This window comes from Piliocolobus tephrosceles, chromosome 14 (assembly GCF_002776525.5).
Source record: "Piliocolobus tephrosceles isolate RC106 chromosome 14, ASM277652v3, whole genome shotgun sequence".
Lineage (NCBI taxonomy): Eukaryota > Metazoa > Chordata > Mammalia > Primates > Cercopithecidae > Piliocolobus > Piliocolobus tephrosceles.
In genome coordinates, this window is record NC_045447.1 from 12,126,919 (window position 1) to 12,150,097 (window position 23,179).

A 23,179-nucleotide genomic window follows, 5' to 3' on the forward strand; every position below is an offset into this window, starting at 1 on the left:
GGTTCCTGACAGATTTTATCCATCTCTATTCACCCACGTGGAAGCTTTGAGATCCATTCTCATTTACGTTACGTCAATCCCTAAGTGTTGCTGCCTCACCATTCTTGTTTTATTTACTTTTGCGGTCCCTTTCTCAAGCTTAATCCATCAGTGCCGTTTGTTCCTTGCCCTCAGTTTACTCCTAGTGATGCACAGGATTTTTATTTGACAGGATTATTTTTGCAGAAAGTGTAGAGATTGTTACTACCTCTATTATGACTGAAATCAGTTGCAGAGCAAACAGTTGGCTCACCCAAGTTTCTTTGTGGAGACAATTATTAAAACTAGCATTTCCTGAAAAACTCCTCACTATTCTCTCATACCCAAACTACCCATTTCTTAGTTTATAGATCATTAGAAAAAGAAATTATACGAAAATGAAGAATATAAGAACTCACCTACCCTCCTGGGTTGCAAATGAGTTGCTGGCCAAGATAGAGAAGGAATTTGACCTTAAGGCCAGTGATCCCAACTCCATGGCTACACAGCACATGTCTGTGTGCAGCTAGCAGCTCTTTTGAATAGCAAGCCAGTTTTAAGTTGCATAATGTGCAGTTTTAGGAGCCGGCAGAACACGTACGAAATAGACCACAGAATGGCCTTTGCATTCACGTAATGCAAAGATTTCCAAGTGGATTTTTAAAAATCTCCTCTAAAGATATATTGCTTCTACAATTGTTCAGCTGTCCTTTGCACTATTTCAGCAGACACTTGGTGGTGTTCTAAAATGTTGTGCAGGGACCCAAGACCACAGGACAACACAAGACACCCCAACAAGGCCTCACCTGGGAAGGTTGGGGGCTGGGGTGGAAGCAGCTGATGACTGGGAAGGCGTTGTGGGTTGAGATGAGTCATGATTTCTTGGTACTCTGCCCATTCGATACCAGATCCCCATGCTGTTCAGCTCCCTTTAGGAAAAAAGAGAAATCTTCATGGCTCTGGTTAGCACAAAGCATTTACCTGAGTGACAAAGCAAACCAACTAACTTAAAAAAGTCATGGCCTCAAACACCAGGGAATCAATTCTTGCCCCCCACATGAAATGAGTTCCACCACCTCCTTTGTGCTCTGGGCATCACAGTTCACATGAGGGTGACCTGTTCCATCTAGGCAGGCCTTCAGGACAAGGCCGCCTGTGTCACCCTCCCCGAGCTTGCCTTCCTACTCCAACTGGTACTTTCCTTGCTTCTCCAAACTTCTTTCTGTTTTGCCATTTCCTTGTAGAGTATGGTGTGATAATCCACATCAAGTCCTTTGTGCAGTTAGGAGAGACAGATAGGGAGATGCTGGTGTTTAACCATGAGATGAATTAGCCCCCTACTCTATAACACACCCCAATCTCAGGATACAGCCTCTTCCAGCTGTGTGTCACCTGCCGTCGGCCTCATTCTCAGGGTCAGTTTGGGAATCATTTTCAAACTGCAAAACTTGCCCCACAAACCACACAACTAGAAGTGGACACCAAGGGGCCTCCCAGACACCACACAAGCTCTCCTGTGACTTCCCTCGCACAGGTATCACAGCCCTGACCCCTACTACACCACACACTCGCGAGTGCTGAGGAGACAGCCATGCTCCTAGGAATAGTGACGGGATCATTTTCACCATATTCAGTTTCTAACTTCCCAGTTGCCCCACAGAACTGCATCTTTGGGACCTGATGTAGAGGAATATAATCTCTTCAAAAAATGGAAAAAGACTTATTCTGTGGGAACCCCTAATAAGCTTCTCAGGACACCACAGGAACCGTGTAAAACCACAATCCTGTCTTCTTAGATGAGTGATTCCAGAGAGCTGCACTGATTTCTCCACATCTGGGCCATGGCCTCTAGCTGCCAGGCTTTGGAGGTGCTGTTTGGAATGTGAGCTTTCTATCTTCCCCAACTGACAATCCCAAACCCTTGCAAAGTAACATGTAGAACTGTGCCCGCTTTTAAGAATAAGTGGCTTAGAGTTCTGAATACTGAATTCTCTTTCCTTGCTTAAAAATAACACTGGAATTGTCTTCCTCTGGAAGAGAACTGTTGCCCCAAGATGAAATAAAACTATAGCCATATTTCCAAAGTGACATAAAGGAAAAAAGGCTTTGGTTTTTATCAAGGTACATACTGGTAAATATCTATTCCTTAAAATTGGTTAAATTGGTTAAAAATGGAATCTTTTTACAACAGGATAGTTTATAATTAAAGATACACAGCAACTGAAATTAGATTTAAAAGTTCATTACTAAATTGCTGGTTTCTGCCATTTGTATGTAAATGGGTGCTTCTGAGGTGCCTGAAGTATGTTTATTCTATTTCCTACTCCTGGAGTCCTGTTTACATAATTTGTGTAAACCATGTTGCAAAACAGGATTTTTGAGTGTGTAGGAAGGGAATGATCACAGAGTCCTTCTTAACCACATGATCCTGACACAGAGCATTCCGATGCCAGAGCTGAAGACCGCCAGAGGTGAAACTCTGCATTTCTGTGGTACCTGCTCCCTGCATGCTTCAAGCAAATGCCACAAGGGCTCATCTGCTGCTCTCACTGGTCTAGGCTATCAGGAAAGGCCCTGGCTGATAAAAAGGCAGCTCTGGGCTCAAATGAACAAAAGTAAAGCAGAGTACAGGCCTGAACCAGGAGGCTGGCCTCAGAAGCTGAGAAGGAGAGAGTGTCTCTGGGAGCCCACAGGGAGGCACATGGCACCTCCCAGGCCTGGCCAGGGAAGAGGCACATGGCTGAGGGGGCTGTAAACCATCTGCCACACCAAGTACCCGGTACACCTGGATTTCAGTTGACCGAGGACAGTGAACATCTATTTCCTTTAAGACAGCTGGCATCCACTCACATCCTTTCTGACTTTTGACTTCCCCTCTGTATTTTAGGGGCAGCACCAGTCATGGTTAGTCCTTGAGTTCCCATGGAGCTAATCCTACTTCCTGCTCAGGCCTGGTCAATGGAAGAATTTTCCAGAAAACAGTGACCAGCCCAGGGTGCACATGACCCTACCTAGATCAATCAAGACCAATGAGACTAAATTCTAGAACTTCTTTTGAACTAGCAGGAACACAGACTTGCTCTTGGCCTCTGGACTTGAACCTGGATGAAAAGCAGGTGGAGCTACTGCAGTACCAGGCCTCCTTGAGGGGGAAACATGTCAGAACAGGGCCCAGCACCACAGCCAGAGGGAGACAGGGAAACCAGAACCCAGTGCCGGCTTTCAAGCTTCCGCTTCCAGGCGTGCCGGTCCTACCTCCCCAACTCTTCTGTGATGCCAGCCAACAAATTCTTTCTTTTGCCTAAGCCACAGTGGGTTGGGTTTCCTGTCACTTACAATCAACAGAGCCCTAAGTGAAACCCTGGGATTTCACTGTACTAAGTATTTATGGAGCCGCAACAGAGCCAGGCCCATGCTCAGGGCTGAGGCTACTAGAGAAACAAGACAAAAATGGACCCAGGCCTCAGCAGTTCTCTGCTTACTGGGGAATTATCATGCAGCTGTGTAATATTTATGTTTCTTCCTGACTTGGAGCCCTCCACTGGCTTTCCAGTGTGCTTGGAATAAACTCCAGGCCATGTCCTAGGAGGTCCTGCCAACCCTCGCCCTTGTCCCAGTACTCTCCCTGGCTCTTCCAGCTGCATGGGGCTGCGTTCTGCTCCCAGAACATGCCATGCTCATTCCCACTTCTCTCCTTCTGCTTCTGCTCCGCCTTGAAGGCCTTGCCTTCACATCTGTGCATGGCTGGTTTTCTGACATTCAGGTCTCTGCTCAAGTGTCACCTTCCTGACCCCCTCACGGAAGAGGCTCCCACTCCATCATTGTGTTTCACTTTCTTCACTGTCTGGAATTAGCTCATTTATTTTCTTGTTTATTGCTCGTCTGTCCCTTTTCGAACATCAGCTCTGTGACAGCAGGGCCTTTGCCTCACTCATGACCACATCCAGTGACCTTGGCCCCATGGTACAAAATAGGTCCCTGTGACCTTTCCTATAGGGTGAATAACGAGTGTGGAGAGCTGAGGCTGGTGGCATCACAGGGTGTCGGGGAAGGACCCAGAGGAGCTTCAAGGCTGAATGCGCAGAAGGGCGGGGGAGGAAAGGCCCTAAGGTAGAGTCAGCAGTGTGAGCCCAGGCGCAGGGAGGCCACAGCTGAGCAGGAACGGCAGTGAGGAGCACTGGGCTGACAGAGGCCCACAGCTGAGAGCCTGGGGGCCACATGGAAATCTCTGGGACCTCACTGCCTGGAGCGGCCTGAGTGCTCTCATGGAAGAGTAGCAGCTGAGAGTCCTGTCATTAAGACTCACCCGATAAACGTGTACTGAGGTGGGGCCTGCTTGGTCCGGCCCATGATCCGAATGTCACAAATTGCAGCTTCCGTTGAATCCCGTGGAATAAATTTAATGCACAGCCTCTTCTTCCTAAAAGCCACTTCCTCTGAAGGAAAGGACAACAGAAAGGGTATGAGTTTTCCAGAGATCCCACCATCTCGATTCTGAAAACCACATCCCTTGTCACACCCTGTTCCTGGCAGGAGAAGTGGCAGGTCACCTAAGCTGCTAGACAGAAGGGCTGGGCTCTGCCGCCTGCCTTCCCCCCAGGCTGCAGTCACCCTGCTCTGCATGCAGGACTCAACCCAGACACCCCCTGCTGAGAAGGGGCCCGCACACCCTGCAGTAAATCCGGGTGGCTTCTAAGAGCCACAACCACAATCTGCTCACTGCTCAGCCATCAGAAACTTGCACACTGATGCCCTGAGCATTAACAAATTTCACCACATGGACTTCTTTTCTTTTCTGCTTTTTATCATAGAAATCTTCAAACGTACCCCAAAGCAGAGAGAACAGCGGAATGAATCCATGTGTTCCCGTCACCCAGTGTCAATGCTGTGCACGACGGACAAACTGGTTTCCTCTCCTCCCACCCCTGCAGCTTTGCTGGATATTTAAAATGAATCCCTGACGACACCACGTCATGTCGCCATCAATACCTCAGTAGGCCTCCAGGTCACTGTTCTTTAAAGACCACTATGCCATCACCATTCCTAACAAAACGAACAGAATTCCTGAGTATCATCCAATAGAGAGTCTACATTCACGTTTTCTCCAGTCTGTCTGCATCCAGATCCCCAGGATGCTGAGGCACTGACCTCTGGGTGTCAGGCCTCCCAGACCATTTGACTCTGGAACAACCACTCGTGCTCCCTTTTCTTCAGGGCACTGACAGGTTGGAGAAATCGGGTCATTCCCCTGTGCCTCCTGTAGACTGACAGAGCTAAAGCCTTGATTAGACTCAGGTTAGGTTTTTTAGATGCACACGCTGTCCAGGGGCACATGTAAGTCTAGGCTGTCATATGGTGAGGCCCGGAGTCTGGTTGGGCCATTCTTGCTGAGCTCTGCTGGTGTCGGCCTGGGCCCTTGGTCATACAGTTCCCCCACTGCCATCCTCTGAGTACTTTCTCACCCTGTGATGACTGTTGCTAAGATCCATGCTTTATTAAAGGTTCACAATGGTAACTTTTGAACTCTGTCATTCCTTCTGCTTCTTTTCTTTTCTTTTTTTTTTTTTTTTGAGATGGAGTCTTACTCTGTCACCCAGGCTGGAGAGCAGTAGCATGATCTTGGCTCACTGCAACCTCCACCTCCCGGGTTCGAGTGATTCTCCTGCCTCGGCCTCCTGAGTAGCTGGGATTACAGATGCGTGCCACCATGCCTGGCTCATTTTTGTATTTTTAGTAGAGATGGGGTTTCACCATGTTGGTCAGGCTGGTCTCAAACTCCTGACCTCATGATCCACCCACCCTGGCCTCCCCAAGTGCTGGGATTACAGGCGTGAGTCACCACACCCAGCCTCCTTCTGCATTTTTTAGCTAGAATCCTTCTATATATAAAAAATAACTTTCCTTCATCAACTATTTGGTCTCCCTGAAATAAATTTTGTATAGGAAAAAAAGGATAAGCACATAATTCTTTTCTCTTACTTATCAAGCCTTAGAGTAAGGAGTTGGTGCTTGAGCAACCTCCAGTGCTGACCAACGGGAGGTGTGTGTGTATTTGTGCTTTTAAGCCTGAGTTTCAACCAACTGCAGCCATTTAATACACGAGTCAGACAGATCTGGGTTGAAATCCTAACGCCAACATTTTCTGGCACTGTGACCTTAGGCAAGTTACTTAATTTCTCTGAGTCTTGGTAAATTGTAAAAGGGAGTTAATGAAACCCACCCCATAGGGATGTGGGTTGGATGCACTGTGCCAACACATATGATCCACCTAGCCCAGTGCCTGGCACACAGTAAGTGCTCAGTAAAGAACAGCTGTGTGGGATCTTACTGTCGTTATTGACAAGTAAGCCTCTAGCGTGCAATTTATGCCTGTGCTTGGTATTGGGTTTCAAGACCTTGCAATTCTGTGGCAGGAAGTAAGACATTCAACAGCACATTCAAATCGAGGAACAGAACGAGGGGAAGTACAGCCCTGCCCGGGGGTTCTTATAGGGGCCAGGAGTGGGGAGGGGGACAAGAAAATCAGTGGAATTGTTTTTGTTAGTATATTTTTAGGGGGGTAGGGTCGCTTTTAAAGAGTCAGATAACTTTGTGCGTTCCTCAGGCACAGAAACTGAGGGCTAGAGCAGATCTACCAGCGGAGAGAAACAACGTTCTGAATCCAGACCCTAAACATTGCTAAACATCTAGGAAATGAACCTAGAACTGGAAATGAAGAGGCCCCTGCTGCCCACCCTCCTGTGTGACAAGACCCAACCTCAGAGTCCACACTTGGGACAGCAACCTGGGGAATGGGGGGCGCTGTTCACAGCAACTCTGCACCTTCAAAGATTATCAGCTGCTCAGATTGGCCTTAGAAGGCGTGAAGAACATGAGACCTTTACACAAAGAAAACTAATGCCGGGTGCTTCACTTGTTTTTGCCACACTGCTCTTGGCTCCATTCCTCCGTCTGCAGCAAACTCGGGGTAAGAGATGGAGCCACTAATTATACATGCTTAAGCAGGCCTAATTTTAAGTAAACATATTATACATAGTCAATAGAAATGTGTTCAGTCATGCTAATGAACACAGAGAAAGTACACAGTACTTTACTAAAACAAACAGTCTTCCAGTTTTTCAGTGCTATATGGATTACAGCAAACTATATTTTAAATGGATTACAGGAGTCTCCTGTTTTTGGCTGATTTTATAAAATCAGGGCCTTGAATGCTCTCAAATGATACAGAGCTGACCATAAGGCTCATATAGTCAGCTTGGGCTCCTCTGTCCCCCAGGTAAAGCCTCCAGGAAATGTTGCTAGAACCAGAAATGAAGAGGCTCCCTGCTGCCCACCCTCCTGTGTGACAAGGCACCTGGCACTGGGCCCAGGACCGATCTCAGAGTCCACACTTGGGGCGGCAACCTGTGCACTCCCAGTCACAGCGAAGAAACTTCCCAAGCAAGACCCCTGGGCCCCACAGCAGCTGGTCCCCAAGTCCAGACAGGACAGAGCCTCAGTGAACTGGTCCAACTAACCGAGAGGAAAATGCAGAATGGAAAACCCGTTGCGGCTCCACAGCACATCAATATAGAGACATCTGAAGTCAACTCACTGTCAAAAAACGAACACCAATGCAAATTTGAAAACTGTGAAAAACACAGGGGAAAAGGAGGAAAGTGATCTAAGTCTTTGAGAAGACTGTAGATCCTAAGCAGAGGAGATAACACAAATGGCCAACAAGCACATAAAAAGATGCTCAACGTCATTTGCCATCAGTCAAGGGCAAACAGAAAGCACAAGGAGATTCCATTTCATACCCACTAAGATGCCTGGAATCAAAAAGACAGACAATAACAAAGTGCTGGTGAAGATGAGGAGGAATTGGAATCTACGGACACTGCTGGTGGGAATAAAAAACGGTGCAGCTCCTTTGAAATACCATTTGGTAGTTCCTCAAAAATATCAAGTTACCATGTGACCCAGCAATTCCATGACTAGGTAGATACCCAACAGAAACGAAAACATAAGCCCACACAAAAACTTGTACATGAATGTTCATAGCAGCCTCATTCCTAACAGCCAAAAAGTACGAACAACCCAGATATCCATCAGTTGAACGGATAACCAAAATGTGGTATATCCATATGTTATATTATTTGGCGATAAGAAGGAATGAAGTAATGATCTATCCTGCAACATGGGCCAACCTTGAAAACATTATGCTAAGAGAGAGAAGCTGGTCACAAAAGACCACACACTGTATGATTCCATTCATATGAAATGTCCAGAATAGGCAAATCTATATAGAAAGTAGATCAGTGGTTGCCTAGGGCTGGTGGGGAGTGGGGAGGTGAGGGTTGGAGAGAAATAAGGGAGTGATTGCTGAGGGGTACAGGGGTGATATCCTGACAATGGGTTTTGGGAGTGATATAATGTGCAATAATGGTTGCACAACTCTGCCTTTACTAAAGGTCACTGAACTGTGCATGTTCAATGGGTGAATTGCATGGTATGTGAGTTATATCTTAATTTTTTAAAACCCTATACATTAATATAAAACATATCTGTAAAATGTGCTTATACACATGCTCTTCCAGTGTGGTGCTGTGGTTAAAAGTGTAGCTGGAGTAAGACGTATGTGAGCTTTCTAGTTATTCCTCCAGTTCCAGACGCATGACCTTGGCTAAGTTCTTTAATCCCTAAGGGGTGAGTGTGCTTCATTTTTCTCATATCTGAAATGGGTATAATAATGCCCGCCTCATAAGAGGGGTCTTCTGAAGATTAAATGAAATCAGGGAGGTAAAGCATTTATCACAGGGGTGAGCATACAGTAGATGCATACTAAGTATCAGCTCTTATGATTATCAGGTAATACATAAAATCATAAATGACAAAAAGCAATCTAATGTCTAAACGTGAAGAGACCATCACGAAAATAAAAATATGCTATACAACAGGGTCTGCTGGTTTCATGAAAATAACAGTTAGGTGGGATCTGCGTAGAGACAGAAACTCTGGTTCACATCATATGAAGTGCTAGCAAGAAAACAGCAAAAAATAGTGGGACCAACGTGGGCTAATTATGAGAGAATAAAGTATGAGACAGAAAATGAGACAGAGAATTTAATAAACAAACCCTGAGTCATAATGAAAGGATTCTCTGTATTTGTTTTGTATTCACTACTTCACTGTTGTAGATATCATAAAGTTGGCTGACCAGTGATTAAAAGTGAAACAAGGTAAGTTAAATTACACCAAAACAAGGAAGCCGAATCACCAGAGGTTTTCCAGCACCATTTAATAACTCATGTGTGGGTCAAAAAGCTCCAAGGGCTCCAGCACCCTGAAGACGCTGCCGATTCCTCGGTGATTCACTTCTGCTTGGACCTGCTCAGTGGTCAGAATATTCAGTCCAATTCGAACCTATGAATTTTAATTTGCAGTCTTTTTGATTCTCACTTTTCTTGTTTGCTCTATGGGCCCCAAATGGGCACATTATTGGCTCTGTGTTCTCTGGGCGTCTTTTGATTGTTTTCTTTCTGCTTCCTTCTGCGTCTTGTGCCAAGCTTGGCTTCGGCAACACCAGAGGAAGGACTAAAGACAAACTATATCCAGTTTCACTATTCCATTCCCCAGTGAGTCCATTCAGCAGGGAGCACCATTCTAAAAGAAAGGGACGTTCTGCTCATTTACATGCTGCTACCCAGAATACTCTGCAAACTCCTTGGAGAACCCAGCCAGACACACATCAAAAGCAGCAGGGTTTGTTCATGGGCATGCAGTAAGACCTCCGAAAATGTTTCTGAAGAAAAATGCACATAAAAAAACACCTAGAAATATATCTGGAGGAAGAAAACCCTCATTGTGATGAGTGCTACTAAAGGATGACTCACGTGTGTCCACTGTCTCCTGAATTGGGATGAAGCCCACAGGCAGTGTGTCCTTGATGTCAATGAGCTTCATATCTACTAACACGTTCCCCAGATGACTCTTGGGAAGAAAGAAAAGAGATACAGACTATTAATCTGAACACGCCTGTGGTGGGTTTGCCATTTTGGCTTCAAGATGCATATTTAACACAATGACTCGTGCAGCTTTATGACAGCAGGTTAATTAGAGTAGGTGACACTTAATGTTCCCCAGTGGTTACACATGGACTCGTGTGGCCCCCGGGAAGGAGTTTTATCTGCAGAACCTCAAAGCCACTCACTCAGACACAGCCTTGGTGAGGCAGGAGCAACCCAGGAGATGCTTTAGACATAACCCAGCAGAGGGCAGCTGTGCACACACGTCCCGGGACCAGGCTGCCACTCAGCCCTGAGCATCAGATCTCAAGGCCAGGAGGTTTTAGGAAGAGCAAATTCCTGAGGCACTCGTAGGACAGAACTGCATCTAAACCTAATAGGGAACCAATCACACTCCTAAGTGATCATCAGTCTGCATACTGACACACATTTCAGTTGCTAGATACATTTTACAAAATCCCAAGAATCATAAACTAACACAGAGTGAAAGTCCTGCTGCCTCAATATTACACGTCTTCTAAAATGACACGCACAAGGGCCTCCTAAAGTTTCTATTTAGTGGTAGTATACGGGGTCCGCAGTGCACAGTTTCTGTAACTGGTATACAAATATCTTTCAAAGACAGTACACATTCTGTAATTGCGAGAGAGAATTCTTTGCAAACACGCCGGCACTTGCAGCGCGCATTTCAAGCTGGAAATGAGCTCTAAATATATCTACCCTACAGCTTAAATATGTGGGGGCACTTTGGAGATTTCATTAAAATTTTCAGAGTAATTTGCAGCTTGGTTCCCCCTCTCTAGTCAGAGCCAGTTAAGGAAAGAATGATGGGCTCAAATCCCAAATCTCTCCTGTTAGGATACTAGCAATGCACTCCACGTGCCCATTTTGCAGAAGTGCCTCATCCCCAAAGCCCCGTGTGAGCATGCTCTCCGTTTACTTGTTCAGCATCCTTGGACAAGCATCTAGTTGGTCAACCATCACTCTGCCCTGGACAGCAACTTCTGAGGCTGTTGTTCCATCTTGCTTAGAGAAGAAGGGCTGCTACCTCCATCTCTGCACATGGGAGCCAAGATCCCACCTCCACCTGCACTGTGCCATGTCTCTGAAAGCCAAGCAGGGAGTTCTTATCATCTAAACTGTGTGTGTTCCCTCTTGGCACTCTCTTTTCCCCTCCCTATCAATTTGTGGGGTTATTTTCTTAATATCTGTCTTGCTTCTAGAGTTTAAGAACCATGAAGACCAAAACTATCTCTGTTCCTACTATAAATACAAGCCTAGCATGGATTTTGCCACACAACAGGTGCTCAGTAATTACTTGCTGAATAAATTAATTTTGGGTGCACATTTTTCAACTGGGCCACTCAGAGTCAGAAATCAAACTGGAGTCCGGGTGCTGTTGCTCACGCCTGTAATCCCAACACTTTGGGAGGCCAAAGTGGGCGGGTAGCTTGAGTTCAGGAGTTTGAGACAAGCCTGGGAAACATGGCGAAACCCCATCTCTACAAATTAAAAAAATTGACTGGGTGTGGTAGCACTCATGCATGTTGTCCCAGCTACTCAGGAAACTGAAGTAGGAGGATTGTTGGAGCCTGGGAGGTTGAGGCTGCAGTGAGCCAAGATCATGTCACTGTACTTCAGCTTGGGCAATAGAGTGAGACACTGTCTCAAAAAAAAAAAAAAAAAAATCGGCCAGGCATGGTGGCTCATGCCTGTAATCCCAGCACTTTGGGAGGCCAAGGCAGGTGGATCATTTGAAGTCAGAAGTTTGATACCAGCCTGAGCAACATAGTGAAACCCTGTCTCTACTTTAAAAAATACAAAAATTAGCTGGGTGTGGTGGTAGGTGCCTATAGTCCCAGTTACTTGGGAGGCTAAGGTAGGAGAATTACTTGAACCCAGGAGGTGGAGGCTGCAGTGAACTGAGATTGTGCCATTGCACTCCAGTCTGGGTGACAGGGAGACTTCGTTTCATGTGTGTGTGTGTGTATAGACATATATCAAGTTGGGTTTGCTGAGACGTCAAATCTAAACTATATGATTAAAAATATCAAAAGTATTGATATACACTAATAAATATTATGAACCAAAAGTACACAAATGAAACAAATTATTAGAATTTAACTAGGAAGGTCAAAGTAGCAGTGTGCAGTCATCAGGAAACCGTTTCTTCCTCTCAGAACTATCACATTTGCCAACAATTTGATATTCTGATATTCCAGGTAGCTGGGCCTCAGGAAGGCAATGTACAGTGCAGGCTAGCGAGTGGTAAGTGGGACCCTCAGAGCACGGAATAAATCTCTGACCGTGTAGGAAGGGTTTGAACTGTTAACCTAACTTGCAAACATCAGCTGCTTTCAGAATTGCCTGGTCTAATCTATCATAATTTTTTTTCATGGCAGTTGCTTTTCCATGTCATCACTGCTTTCTGCATTGAGAAATTAACAACTAGGCATGTTTTCCTGCCCTCCAGATGGATGGGCATTCATCAATATCCTTCTCAAATGTCTTCTACTTGACAAGTTGGGTTTTACAGAAGTCAACTGCAAACCACTTAGTGACCTCACCCTCCACACACTCTACAAATGTCCCTGATCATAAAACCTGAACATCAGTGGTGTGGCCATTAAAAACAAAGCATCAAAAAGCCCTTGCATGCATACAAAATGGGAGGCTGCACTGTCAGAGCTCCCCACAGCCCAAGTGTGGTCCCTCCTTACACAGGGCTGCCACTGTACTGGGTTTAATACAGTGGGTCTGCGACACCATTAATTTTGCCTGTTCCTCTCCCCTCCCCCATCTGTGCTCTCTTTCATTTCCTCCTCATAAATATGAAGAACGTATTCCCAATCCTTGTTGAGCAAATGATTCATGCCAAAAGCCCAATATGCACTGACTCAGGGTATTTATATTGTCTCTGGTAGCCAGTATTTGCTAGTATACTGTAATTATTTTTGACAACCTTGCATTTAAGGTAGCCACAGATAACCAACTTAATATTCAAATGTTCATAAATCCTTCTGTTTAATATCCTCCCTACCTAATCTATGTACATTATTATTACAGGTAATGCAGAAAGTACAGGGCATGAAAAGTGCAATTAATCTCGATCCTTCCCCAGGAAGCAATGTCACTCCAAAGCCAGGTTTTTGTATTAATAGCATTATTGGGGGAAAGGAATTTAGGTTCCAAAGGAGTCTCCCAAAACTCCTACATTGGGAGTCTCAAGTCACCTAATTAAGAATCTGTCCAGTCTTGAGATCCCCATCTCTCCTTTACAGCTGTAAAAAATGATGCTCTGCAAAGTCTTGGTTTGGACTACAGAGCCAGCATAGACTGGCTGTAACAGATTAAAATATTCTGATTCCTCCTCCACTCCTGAGCTGGCAAGTGGGCCCCTGCCAACTGCTGGAACTCGATCGTGTGGATCCCACTATTGGATCCATTCATTCTTTTTCCAAAAACAGTATGCACCATGCACCTATCTCCTACACTGCTTCAAAAGCAAGATAGAGGCTTTTCACACTGCCCTTGTCCTCTTCTTACATCCCTTCATCACACCCAAGAAAAATCTTTTTAATGTTCAACACATGTTGACGAAATCAATGGGTTTTCTTTAATACACTTACCCATGACACTCAATGCTAACAAGCACCAGTGACTTCTCTTTGTCACATTCAGACCTGTCACTGTTCCCACTCCAAGGGATGCAGGGACTCTGCTAGCCTAGGTACCAACACCCCACAGTGTTTTTGATTTCATGCAATGAAAACAAAAACAAAAAATGATCACAGAGATCATGGCTGTCCTCAGGCCAGTTTTAACTGAAGCCTCTTCGGCCTCTACTCATTTTTAAGTGAAGCCTCTACTCAGCCTTCAGCCCACTCCTGGGTGCCTCAGGCTGCTCAGTGAGCTGGGGGACCTGCAGGGACTCATTATAAGCTCACAGTGCCCTTGTCCACTCTTTAGCCCTGCCACCTTACTGGTATTTAAAATACACTCAAAAGCCTGAATTGAAAAGACTTCCAGACTTTTGTGTCAAGATTTTCCCTGACTCCATTATAAATTCTGTACTTTACAACGAGCATATATTGCTCTTGTAATTAAGGGAAAAAAAATAAAGCAACGACTTTTCTTCCAGTCCTGTTCAGAATAATTCTCCTACCAAAGAATTAGCCACAAACAACAGGAATAGGTGGTAGAAAAGAGTACAAGCCAGAGAGCCACATGATGGTCGACATTCAGAAAACACCAAGGGGACACGCAAGGACCCTGTGATGGGACCCTGGGCCTGCGGGGTTAAGTGGAGGAAGAGAAGAGGACTAAGGCTTTCCCCCTTTCATGCTGTTGAATGAGTATATTTGTTGTCTGGGTTCAGTTTTTTTTTTTTAACCGCAAATAAATATTACTTTTATAATATAATTTATATAAATAAATCAATAAAAATATTCCCCAAAACAAAATTTACATGACAAAGAGACAATAACATATGGCCAAAAATAAAATGTTAGCCCTGAAAATGAAAATCCCAACTCCTCCCTATTTGGGGCTGGGGAAGAGAAGTAACCTTGAAGAAGCATGTCACCTCTTGGATCTCGGTTTCTTCAATGGAAAGGAACTTCCACTTGTAGAGATTATCTGGGAACAGAATGAGGTACCCAGGGCAGGCCTTGTACAGAGTAGATACTCACCAAAACTATTTTGTTTTTTTCTAAGCCATCTATTAAAATACCTTATTAGATGTTAAAAAAAAAAAAAAAAAAAAAAAAAAAAAAAAAACCTTAGTAGGTATCTTTAAAGTTTCCTGATTTATAGGGGCGGAGAATTTAAAAAAAAAAAAAACACCATAGTAAGAGAAATCTGCATGAGTGGATACTTACCTACAAAAATAATGAAATGCAATATGTCACACAGAGACTCAGAGAGGAAATGTCACTGTGGAAGCAAAGGCATGATGTCTGTGGATGGGGTGGGGTCACAGGGACCCTCCCTGAGCCAGGCTGCCTTTGGCCAGCATTAAATCCCGCTCCACTGGAGAATTCACACTGCCGCACTATCCTGTGATTTGTTGCTTGGAGGAAAGGTAGGCAAATGAGAGCTGGGAGAGAAATTTCCTGGTTTCCTTTTGAGAACACAATTTAATGGAATTCACGGTACACTTGGGTACGTGGTTAATAATACTGTTAATAAATGAAACACAGTGCTGGCTGCTGATTCTACCCAGTTCACTAAAACCGCAGATAAATTAATATGGCAATGAAAATAAACCACAACAACAACAAAATGAGGAAATTCCAAACAGGAGTGTAAATTACTTGTGCTCACTCAGCAAATGGAAACTACAACTAGACTTACATTTTCTTTGGAAAATGATCTTGTGAAACACAGGTATCTGGTAACCTTGGATTTAAATAAGCCATCTTTCCAGAGGTCAGCATCCACACCATCTGCTGTCTGTGCAACCTACACCGGAGAGACAGAGAAAAGGATCGCAGGTAAGGCAGGAAGGAACCAAAGGTGTACGTGTGCCACTTCTTCCATGCCTCTTCCAATTAACACCAGCCTGGGATCTCCCAGCATCTCATTAGTTCATTTCACTAGGCACTGGGATGAGATTTTCCAAAAGGGGAAAAGGGAGAGTGTGAAAAATACAACTTCTAAAAATACTGTCCCTGGGGAAGCCATTGATTAAAGACACCCTGACAGAAATGGCTCTAATGAGAGGAGCAACTTTTGTCGTAATGGACCAAGAAGGGATTGGCTAAGTCAGCATATTAAGTGGCTATTACCACTTACTCCGGGGCGGGGGAGGGGGGGGGAATGGTGCAGGGTGAAGAAAGGAGCCCAGTGGGTGTGATGAGCCACCTGTGGGGGCGCTGCCTGTGGAGAGGGTGACACAGCCTCCTGCTCTAGGGCCCTGGGGCCAGCTGGGTGCTTCAGTCAATGGGATTCTCCTTCCGGCTGGGCGGGACGGAGGCGGGAGACATTTCACTCCACCCTGCGTCCTCTCGATACAAGCCTGAGAGTGGTGTTCAAGGTCAGAAACTGGATCAGGATATAGAAAAACAAAACGAGACTCACTGGGTTCCCTGTTTCTAGTCTCCATAAGAAGTCATTTTCTCATCTGCAGCTGTAGAAATTCTCTACTAGGAAGTGTCTGAGAATGACGCCAGCCAGACTTGATCTGAGTATCGAAGCCCCTGTGACCTAGACTGGGGCTGGGCTGGGGGATATTCACATGAAAGTCCAGGCTTTGTGGGACAGAGTGCAAAGGAGATGGAGAGGAGGAGGAGAAGGCTAGAAGAAGCTGGTGCTTTCTTCCTGTTTTTTTCCAGACTGCTCTGTGAATCGCTGGTCGGGGCGTGGTCTGCTTTCTGCCTCAGCCTCCCTGTGAGAGTATGAATCAACCTTGTACACCTTCCTTTAAGCACCACAAAGCAGGGCATCCTGGAAGACTGAGGAGCCATGACCATTTTGGGATAAACTCTGCAGGAGGTCTCTGAGCAGTTCACTTTCTGACTCCTTCTGGGTTGTCCTTTTGAGCTTTAGACTTTAGGATCCAGTCCTTGACCTGACAAGCTCCTGCCTATCCTGACAAACTGCTTGAAGTGCCTCCATTCTTCACACAAAACTGCCCTGATTCAGCCCCATCCTGCACACTGACTGCAGGCTCTACGCGGGCCCCACGGCACATGGATGGCCTCTGCCTGTCACACGCTCAAGGCAGAGGCGGGAGCCAGGACCCCAGCCCAGTGGGCTCAGGCTCCCCAGGACATTCCTGGAGCCCACCACAGCCACGCTCTCTGAGGCTGCCTCAGAAAAACCAAAAGGCCAGGAGGCAAAAGAAAAAAAAAATTCTTGTTTTTCAAACCAAACAATTGTAAATTAGCAAATATAACAACAGGAAAAGAAAGGCCCTTATGATAAAGATGCAAATATATTTGACCTGAAAGCTGAAGGAGGAATGGTATGGGGATAATTTTAGGAACTATTTGCTCCAAGTATGTCACCCCCACAGATAGAAACAGGATGGAACGGGGGTCAGGCCTTGTGAGCATTTTTTCCCATAACAGTCACACATACAGTTTCTTGGGAAACATGAGATTTAAGGCAGTGGTCCCAGCTCCTACATACCAAGGGCCCCCTATGCTCATTTTCTCCCATGGATTCCATGTTTTGAAAGATTTTTGTCTCCCAACACACTTTTTACTGTATTTCCTCAATTCTAGGAAGCAGTCATTTGGGGAACACCCCTTCACACAAAAAAGCCATAGTACCATATCCAAACACATGCATCTGTTTTAAGATGCATCCCAATTTCAGAACCACTAAAATGTAAAAATAAAAGACGCTCTAAACAAAGGGAATAAGGGGACCTACATGATCTCTCTATAATAAATGCATGCTTTCTGAAAAACCTTCAAAAACAGAAACTGTCTGCAGGACACTCCAAGGCTGTGGAACCACAAGCTGCCTTGGAAGAGAGGGAGCTGTGTCTTTAACCTTCCAAGAGACGAGGGAGTCTAGCAGGGCTTGTCTGGATGTCTGGAAGTGCCGCGGAGGGTGGTGTGCGTTCTAACCTAAGGCTAGAAAGCTTTCCAGGACTTGCCAGTGATGGTTCTCTCCACCCGCCACACTGCTAGAGCTGTCCTTTTTCAGACTGAGAAATGAAAATGTAATGGGGGAAGCTGGCAGTGTGGGCCCCTCTGTTTGAGCCCGCGCTTCACTGTTTGGGCAGTTAGAATCCCCCAGTCCTTGTCTGCGAAGTATTAAAAAAGGATGACCAAAGGCCCAGCTTTGACCTGGGCCAAAACTCATTTGCGATGAGGTGGAAGTGTGTAAAGGTATCATGAGGGGCCCAGGGAGGTAAGGTGGGAAGAATGAGAGAGAGAGGGAGACAGAACCTCCCCTAACCTCCAAGGAAGGCGGTGCTGGGCAGAGAAGGGCTCTGGAACAGTCCCGGAGGTCTGGATGGTTCAGGGACCCACAGGACCAGGTACTGGATGAGGAGTGAGATGTGAGTTCCTGGCTCCTTGAGAGCACTGGGAAGGCAGCCCTGGTGGAACAAGGAGGGTATTTCTGGCCTGTCTTTCCTACAGCAACAAGATGTACCCAGAGGCTTCTCCCCAACCCAGTCACATAAAGGTGCCTAATAACCTAAATTCTTCCCATCCCAAGTCAGGAGAGCTAATGATCTGCAAGACAAACGATCTATCTATGCGGCTGAAGTCACAGTGCCAAGAGGAGCCCTCACACCTGACTCAAGGCAGGGTCTACCTGACGGTGCCCACGCCCTCCTGGTGGCGCTGCAGAAGCTTACAAACTCAGCAGTCAGCCTCAGGTCCCAGCATCAGGAAGTTGCGGGGAGGTGGGGTGTGGGGTAGAGGACCAAATGCTTTGCGTGCAGCATGAGCAGCATGGAATTCAGAGGCGGACCTGAACTTGAGACCCAATAGCTTAAACCAGTCCTGTCCTCCTCTGCAAAGTGGACATGCTGCCTTTCCCTGCGGGCATCACTGCCAGGGACACCGGAGACCACGAACATGCAAAGTGCCCGCCTTAGTGCATGAGCACTCCAAAGACAGCGCTAATGTTTCTAAACCAAAAAAGAGGACATCTGCTCCGGCGAACCAAGCCTTGAAAGTGATGTCAGGCCACATCAGGATTCAAAAAGTCCTCAGTTGTCTCGGGGCTCAGCGCCAATCTCTGGGACCAAATCTGGTCTTTCCAAACACAAATGATATACTTGTACGAGGAACATCTGCCCTCCCCCTGCTATCCCACCCTGGACTATAAGCTTCACAAGGACAACGGCAGTGCCTGTTCTGCTTGCCATTTTACCCCCTGTGCCAAGCACAATGCCTGACACGGACGGGTTCCATCAAACCTTGTTGAAAGAATAAATGAGCGAGTCAACTCTGCAATCAGGGCAGTGTGAAAGCCACATACCCTGCCAGCTACCCAAGTAAGGTCATGGGAAGTTTTTCAAATGAAATTTCCAGGATTTAATCCATTGAGCTGAGTGACTCCCCTTCAAAACCACCACTCTGAGGCACACAGCCATTTCAGCACAGAGGCCGCCTACTCTTTTGGTTATCTTGTCTGTTTGCTGCCTTGTTTCTAAGACAATTCAATGTCTGCTGACTGCAGAACCTTCAGAGTCTGTTACAGGGCCTCATATACACATGTGCACACGTGCACGCACGCACATGCTCTTGCACGCTCACACTCACACATTCTCACAACCTCTCTCCTAGCATTTCTTCCCCGGGAGTAGGAGCCGTCTCTGAGGAGGAGCAGGAGGGCCCTAGGGCTAGGCAGTGGCGGACTGTACACATGGTTTGTCTCTCTTCCTGCCAGGATTCTTCTACACCAACAATCAAATGGAGAGTGCAGAAGCCTCCACAATGAAGAGCGAAACGGGAGAGGCAGCACAAAGGCCTGGTGCTGCGGAAGGCGGAAGGCAAGGGATTTAGCCAGTGGAGGGGTTGTGACCTAAGGGGCCCATGGGAGCTGATACTGAGCAGAGGCCGAGGATCCAGAATCACTAGACACCACTGGGGTAGGGGCAGGGGAGCAAGTGCAAGTTTAGGGCTGAACTGGGTGGACTGAAACATGTTCATAAACAAAGTGGTTAGACTCCCAGGTGCCCACTCCCGTTTCAGGTGTATTTTCTGCAGAAAGGAACCCAGCACGGGCTCAGGACTCTAGAACACCGGCAGGTAGGGAAGGAGGTTGGAAGTCGGGAGGAGGTGGGGGAGGAGGTGCAATTCAGAGTGGAAACGACGGTAACTGTGTAACCATGCGTGCACACTGAATGGCAATGGCAGGCCCTTCCCCGCCACCCGCGCTTACCCTCCTTCTTGCTTCCAGCTGCCTCCCCTGAACACTGGACACTGAGGGCTTTGTCTCCAGAGAGCGCCAGGGTGGACCAGCCCATGATCCCTGAGCCAGCTCCCTGCTCGTCGCCCCACTGTGTAGCACACCAGCCAGCAGGCCCCCCACCCACAGGGCTCCAGCCCATGAGCTGGTGCCTCCATCTTAAATCCCAACCCACAACAAAGGGTCACCAGGCACTGGGGACAGGCTCAGACATGACAGAAGGGCCCAAAATAGAAAAAAGGGAGCTTGAAGGAAGCACAGAGAATAGGGGGAAACAATGCCGGCTCAGGACAGAGAACCCAGTTTGTAATTAAATCCTCAGAGGGACGAGGGAATAGACTGCAAATACCAAACAAGAACAGACAGTATTATGAAAACCTTTTTAAAAAGGAACAATTTGAGGACAATATAAAGAGATTAGAAATTGTAAACACTGGAAGAGAAAGCTGAGAATATCTTCCAGAAGGTAAAGTACAAAGATGAAGAGATCAATTATAGGAATGAGAACTGAAGGGTCAAGACAACATCCAGCTAACAAAGAGTTTCAGAAAGAACTTTTAAAATAAAAAACAGAGGGGAGGGGGAGCTTCTGTGTTAAAGAGGTCCTGAGTGTCTCTACAAAGTGGATGAAAAAGACCCACTCCAAAACAAAAGAACAGAGAATCCCACCACACCGGGGATAAAGGAACCACCTTAAATACTTGCAGAGAAAGACAACGGGTCACATACAAAGGAACGGGAATCATTTTGCATCAGGCTTCCCAACGACAACGCTGGAAACTAAAAGACAAGATAACAATGTCTTCAAAATTCTGAGGAACTCTGGAATTCCACACCTAAGCCCACTATCGATTAAGTGTGAGGGTAGAATAAAGACCTTTGCTGATGTGCAAGGACTTAAAAAGTTTATCTCCCAGGGGCCCTTTCTAAGGAAGCTACTGGAGGATGCATCAGCAGAACCCAGGATTAAATCAATAAAGAGGAAACCATAAACTCCAGGAAACAGAACCCACACAGCACAGCAGCCAGGCGACAGCAGCACGCCCAGGCCCAGACGGGGAAAGGAAGAGACGTCAGGGCAGCAACCTCTGGGGAGGAGGGGATGTGGAGGGAAGAGCATTTAGAACTGCACTTTCGTGTTAGAAAGAAATAGGGATGGGCATGTGACAACTGCCTTAGAGCATTTAGAACAATGAAAACAATGCACCTAAGGCTATTTGATCAAAAAAAAAAAAAAAAGAATCAATTTAAAACTTAAAAAGACATTTTTAAGAATGTACTGTGAAAATCAATAGGCACCTGGACAACTCCTCACATGAATGAAACAAGTTTGATTAATTCCAAGAAAAAATAAAAGGTTGTATGAGAAAGAACACACACTCCTAATATGTTACTGGATTCAGTGGTACCCAATGTCTGCATTGTAATCTATGTGAACACTGAGCATTAATCCACCAAAAATTGTGATAATGCCTAATGGGAGGAGATTATAAGAGAAAAAAATAATCCAGAAATAAGGAATATAATAAAATTATTTAGAAATATGAAGATAAAGTACTAGAGGGGAAAAAATCAAAGTGGAAAGTAAATGCCTCTGGGAAATAAAAAAGTGAAGGTGGGGAGACAGGGCAGGGGCTGCTATATTTTCTTATGAGCACTCTGATTTTTTAAACTGTGCATGCAGGCAGCACTTGGTTAAAGTGAAAGCAAAAAAGAAATATCTCACGGAAGATAGTATGATAATTTGTTATTTCTTTTAGGCAAGCTGCCGCTATTGCTGTCATCAGGGACGTGACTAGCAATGCAACATAATCTCACTCCTAGTTAGCTTGTTAGTGTGTTCCCAAGTGGGTGACAATGTCCAAAGCTGCAAGTCCAGCTGATTCCAACCTTCCCCACTGCTAGAGCTCATCAGAACTCAACATGCAGATGCCTGGAGGCAGAGCTGCAGCACCCAGGGAGTCCCTGGGATGGTGGCTGCCAGTGCTGCAGAACCGACACAGGGCTCTACAAACCCTTTTCTCACACAGCCCAGGTCTCTGATTGCTTTCAGTAGCTTGAGTTCAGAGGTCACATTCTGGACCACTGTGCAGCAGTCACAGAGGATGATGTGCGTTCAGGAAGCCCTGAACAGCCCACTGGACAGTGGGACTGGCTACCTGCGGCTGGCCTGTAAGACATGCTCACTGTAAAACGACCTCTGAGGTTAAATGTAAGCAGTCTCCCTGGTTTAAGGGATTCCCTTAATCCCTGAAAGATTTGGGGGCCAGGGGCCTGGGGGACAGCTACTGTGAAGACCCTAGGGTAGAAATAAAGTTGTTGTATTAAAGGGACAGAAAGTGGGGCTCTGTAACTGGAGCCTGGTAAGACAGGATAAGTGTTATTGATATGTTTATTGAGGCTCAGTTTATAAAGGCAAGAGTGGGTGATGATAAATTTCTAATGATTAGAGGACATCCTCACAATAGAAGACTCAACAGCCATTTGAAACAACTTTGTACACATACACATACTAACATGGAAAGTTCAGGAGAAAGAGTAAGTTACAACATGGTTTATAAAGTACAATCCTATATTTTGTTTTCAAAACAATTATCTGTATAGAAAAGGATCTAGGCAAATATAAAGCAAAGCATTAACCACTGTTTGGCTCTGCACAGTTGAGATTATGAGTATTTTTAATGTTCTTTTTTTCCCCCTGCATTTCTGCTTTTTTGGTAATGAGCATGTATAGCTTTTATAAGAAAAATAATTGTAAATACTTCATTTGATGGGGTGAAAAATAAAAGTCCGCTGGATTTAAACTTGAGAAGCACTTTGTAAATCAGCTATCCAACTAAGCCACCTAAAGAGGAGCTGTGCAGTCAATCATTTCAACCGTTAGAGGTTTTCCAACATTGGAATTGAGTGCTCCTTGCCAAAGAGAAACTCTCAAAAGACAAGCTAACCACCAATTTCATCAATCTGTTTACACCCCAGTGTTTCAAAAGAGCCCACTCACAACTCAAAGGTGTACTCAGCAGACAGAGAGCAATGAAAGCGGCCAGGAAATCCTGCAGACATTCCAAAGGAAATATCTGGCTGACACGATGAACGAGAATGAAGTTCAAAGGCCTCTGGGTATGTTAGATCATCAACAGTGGAAACACAAGCACTTGGCCCAGGCCAGACAGCGGCCAACTGTGAGCCACTTAAACTCAATAAGAGCAGCGTGGGCATAGCAGAGGCAAGGAGCCTATCCAACCATCCGTGGACTCCCTAACAGGTGGTGT

At 45.8% G+C, this 23,179-nt stretch overlaps 1 protein-coding gene across 2 annotated transcripts in view; it reads right to left on the reverse strand.

Annotated features, from left to right (window-relative positions):
* The window catches only part of MVB12B (multivesicular body subunit 12B), a 171,368-nt gene that overhangs the window by 108,613 nt on the left and 39,576 nt on the right, over nt 1-23,179 (reverse strand). For both annotated transcript variants that reach the window (XR_004228447.1, XM_031934012.1), the window contains exons 3-6: nt 15,381-15,488; nt 9,894-9,990; nt 4,325-4,454; nt 825-947 (exon numbers count right to left, since the gene is read on the reverse strand). Coding sequence is in view for 1 of the 2 variants with exons in the window: in XM_031934012.1 (XP_031789872.1) it covers nt 825-947; nt 4,325-4,454; nt 9,894-9,990; nt 15,381-15,488 (458 nt within the window). In the remaining variant the exon portion in view is untranslated. The remainder of the gene's footprint in view (nt 1-824; nt 948-4,324; nt 4,455-9,893; nt 9,991-15,380; nt 15,489-23,179) is intronic.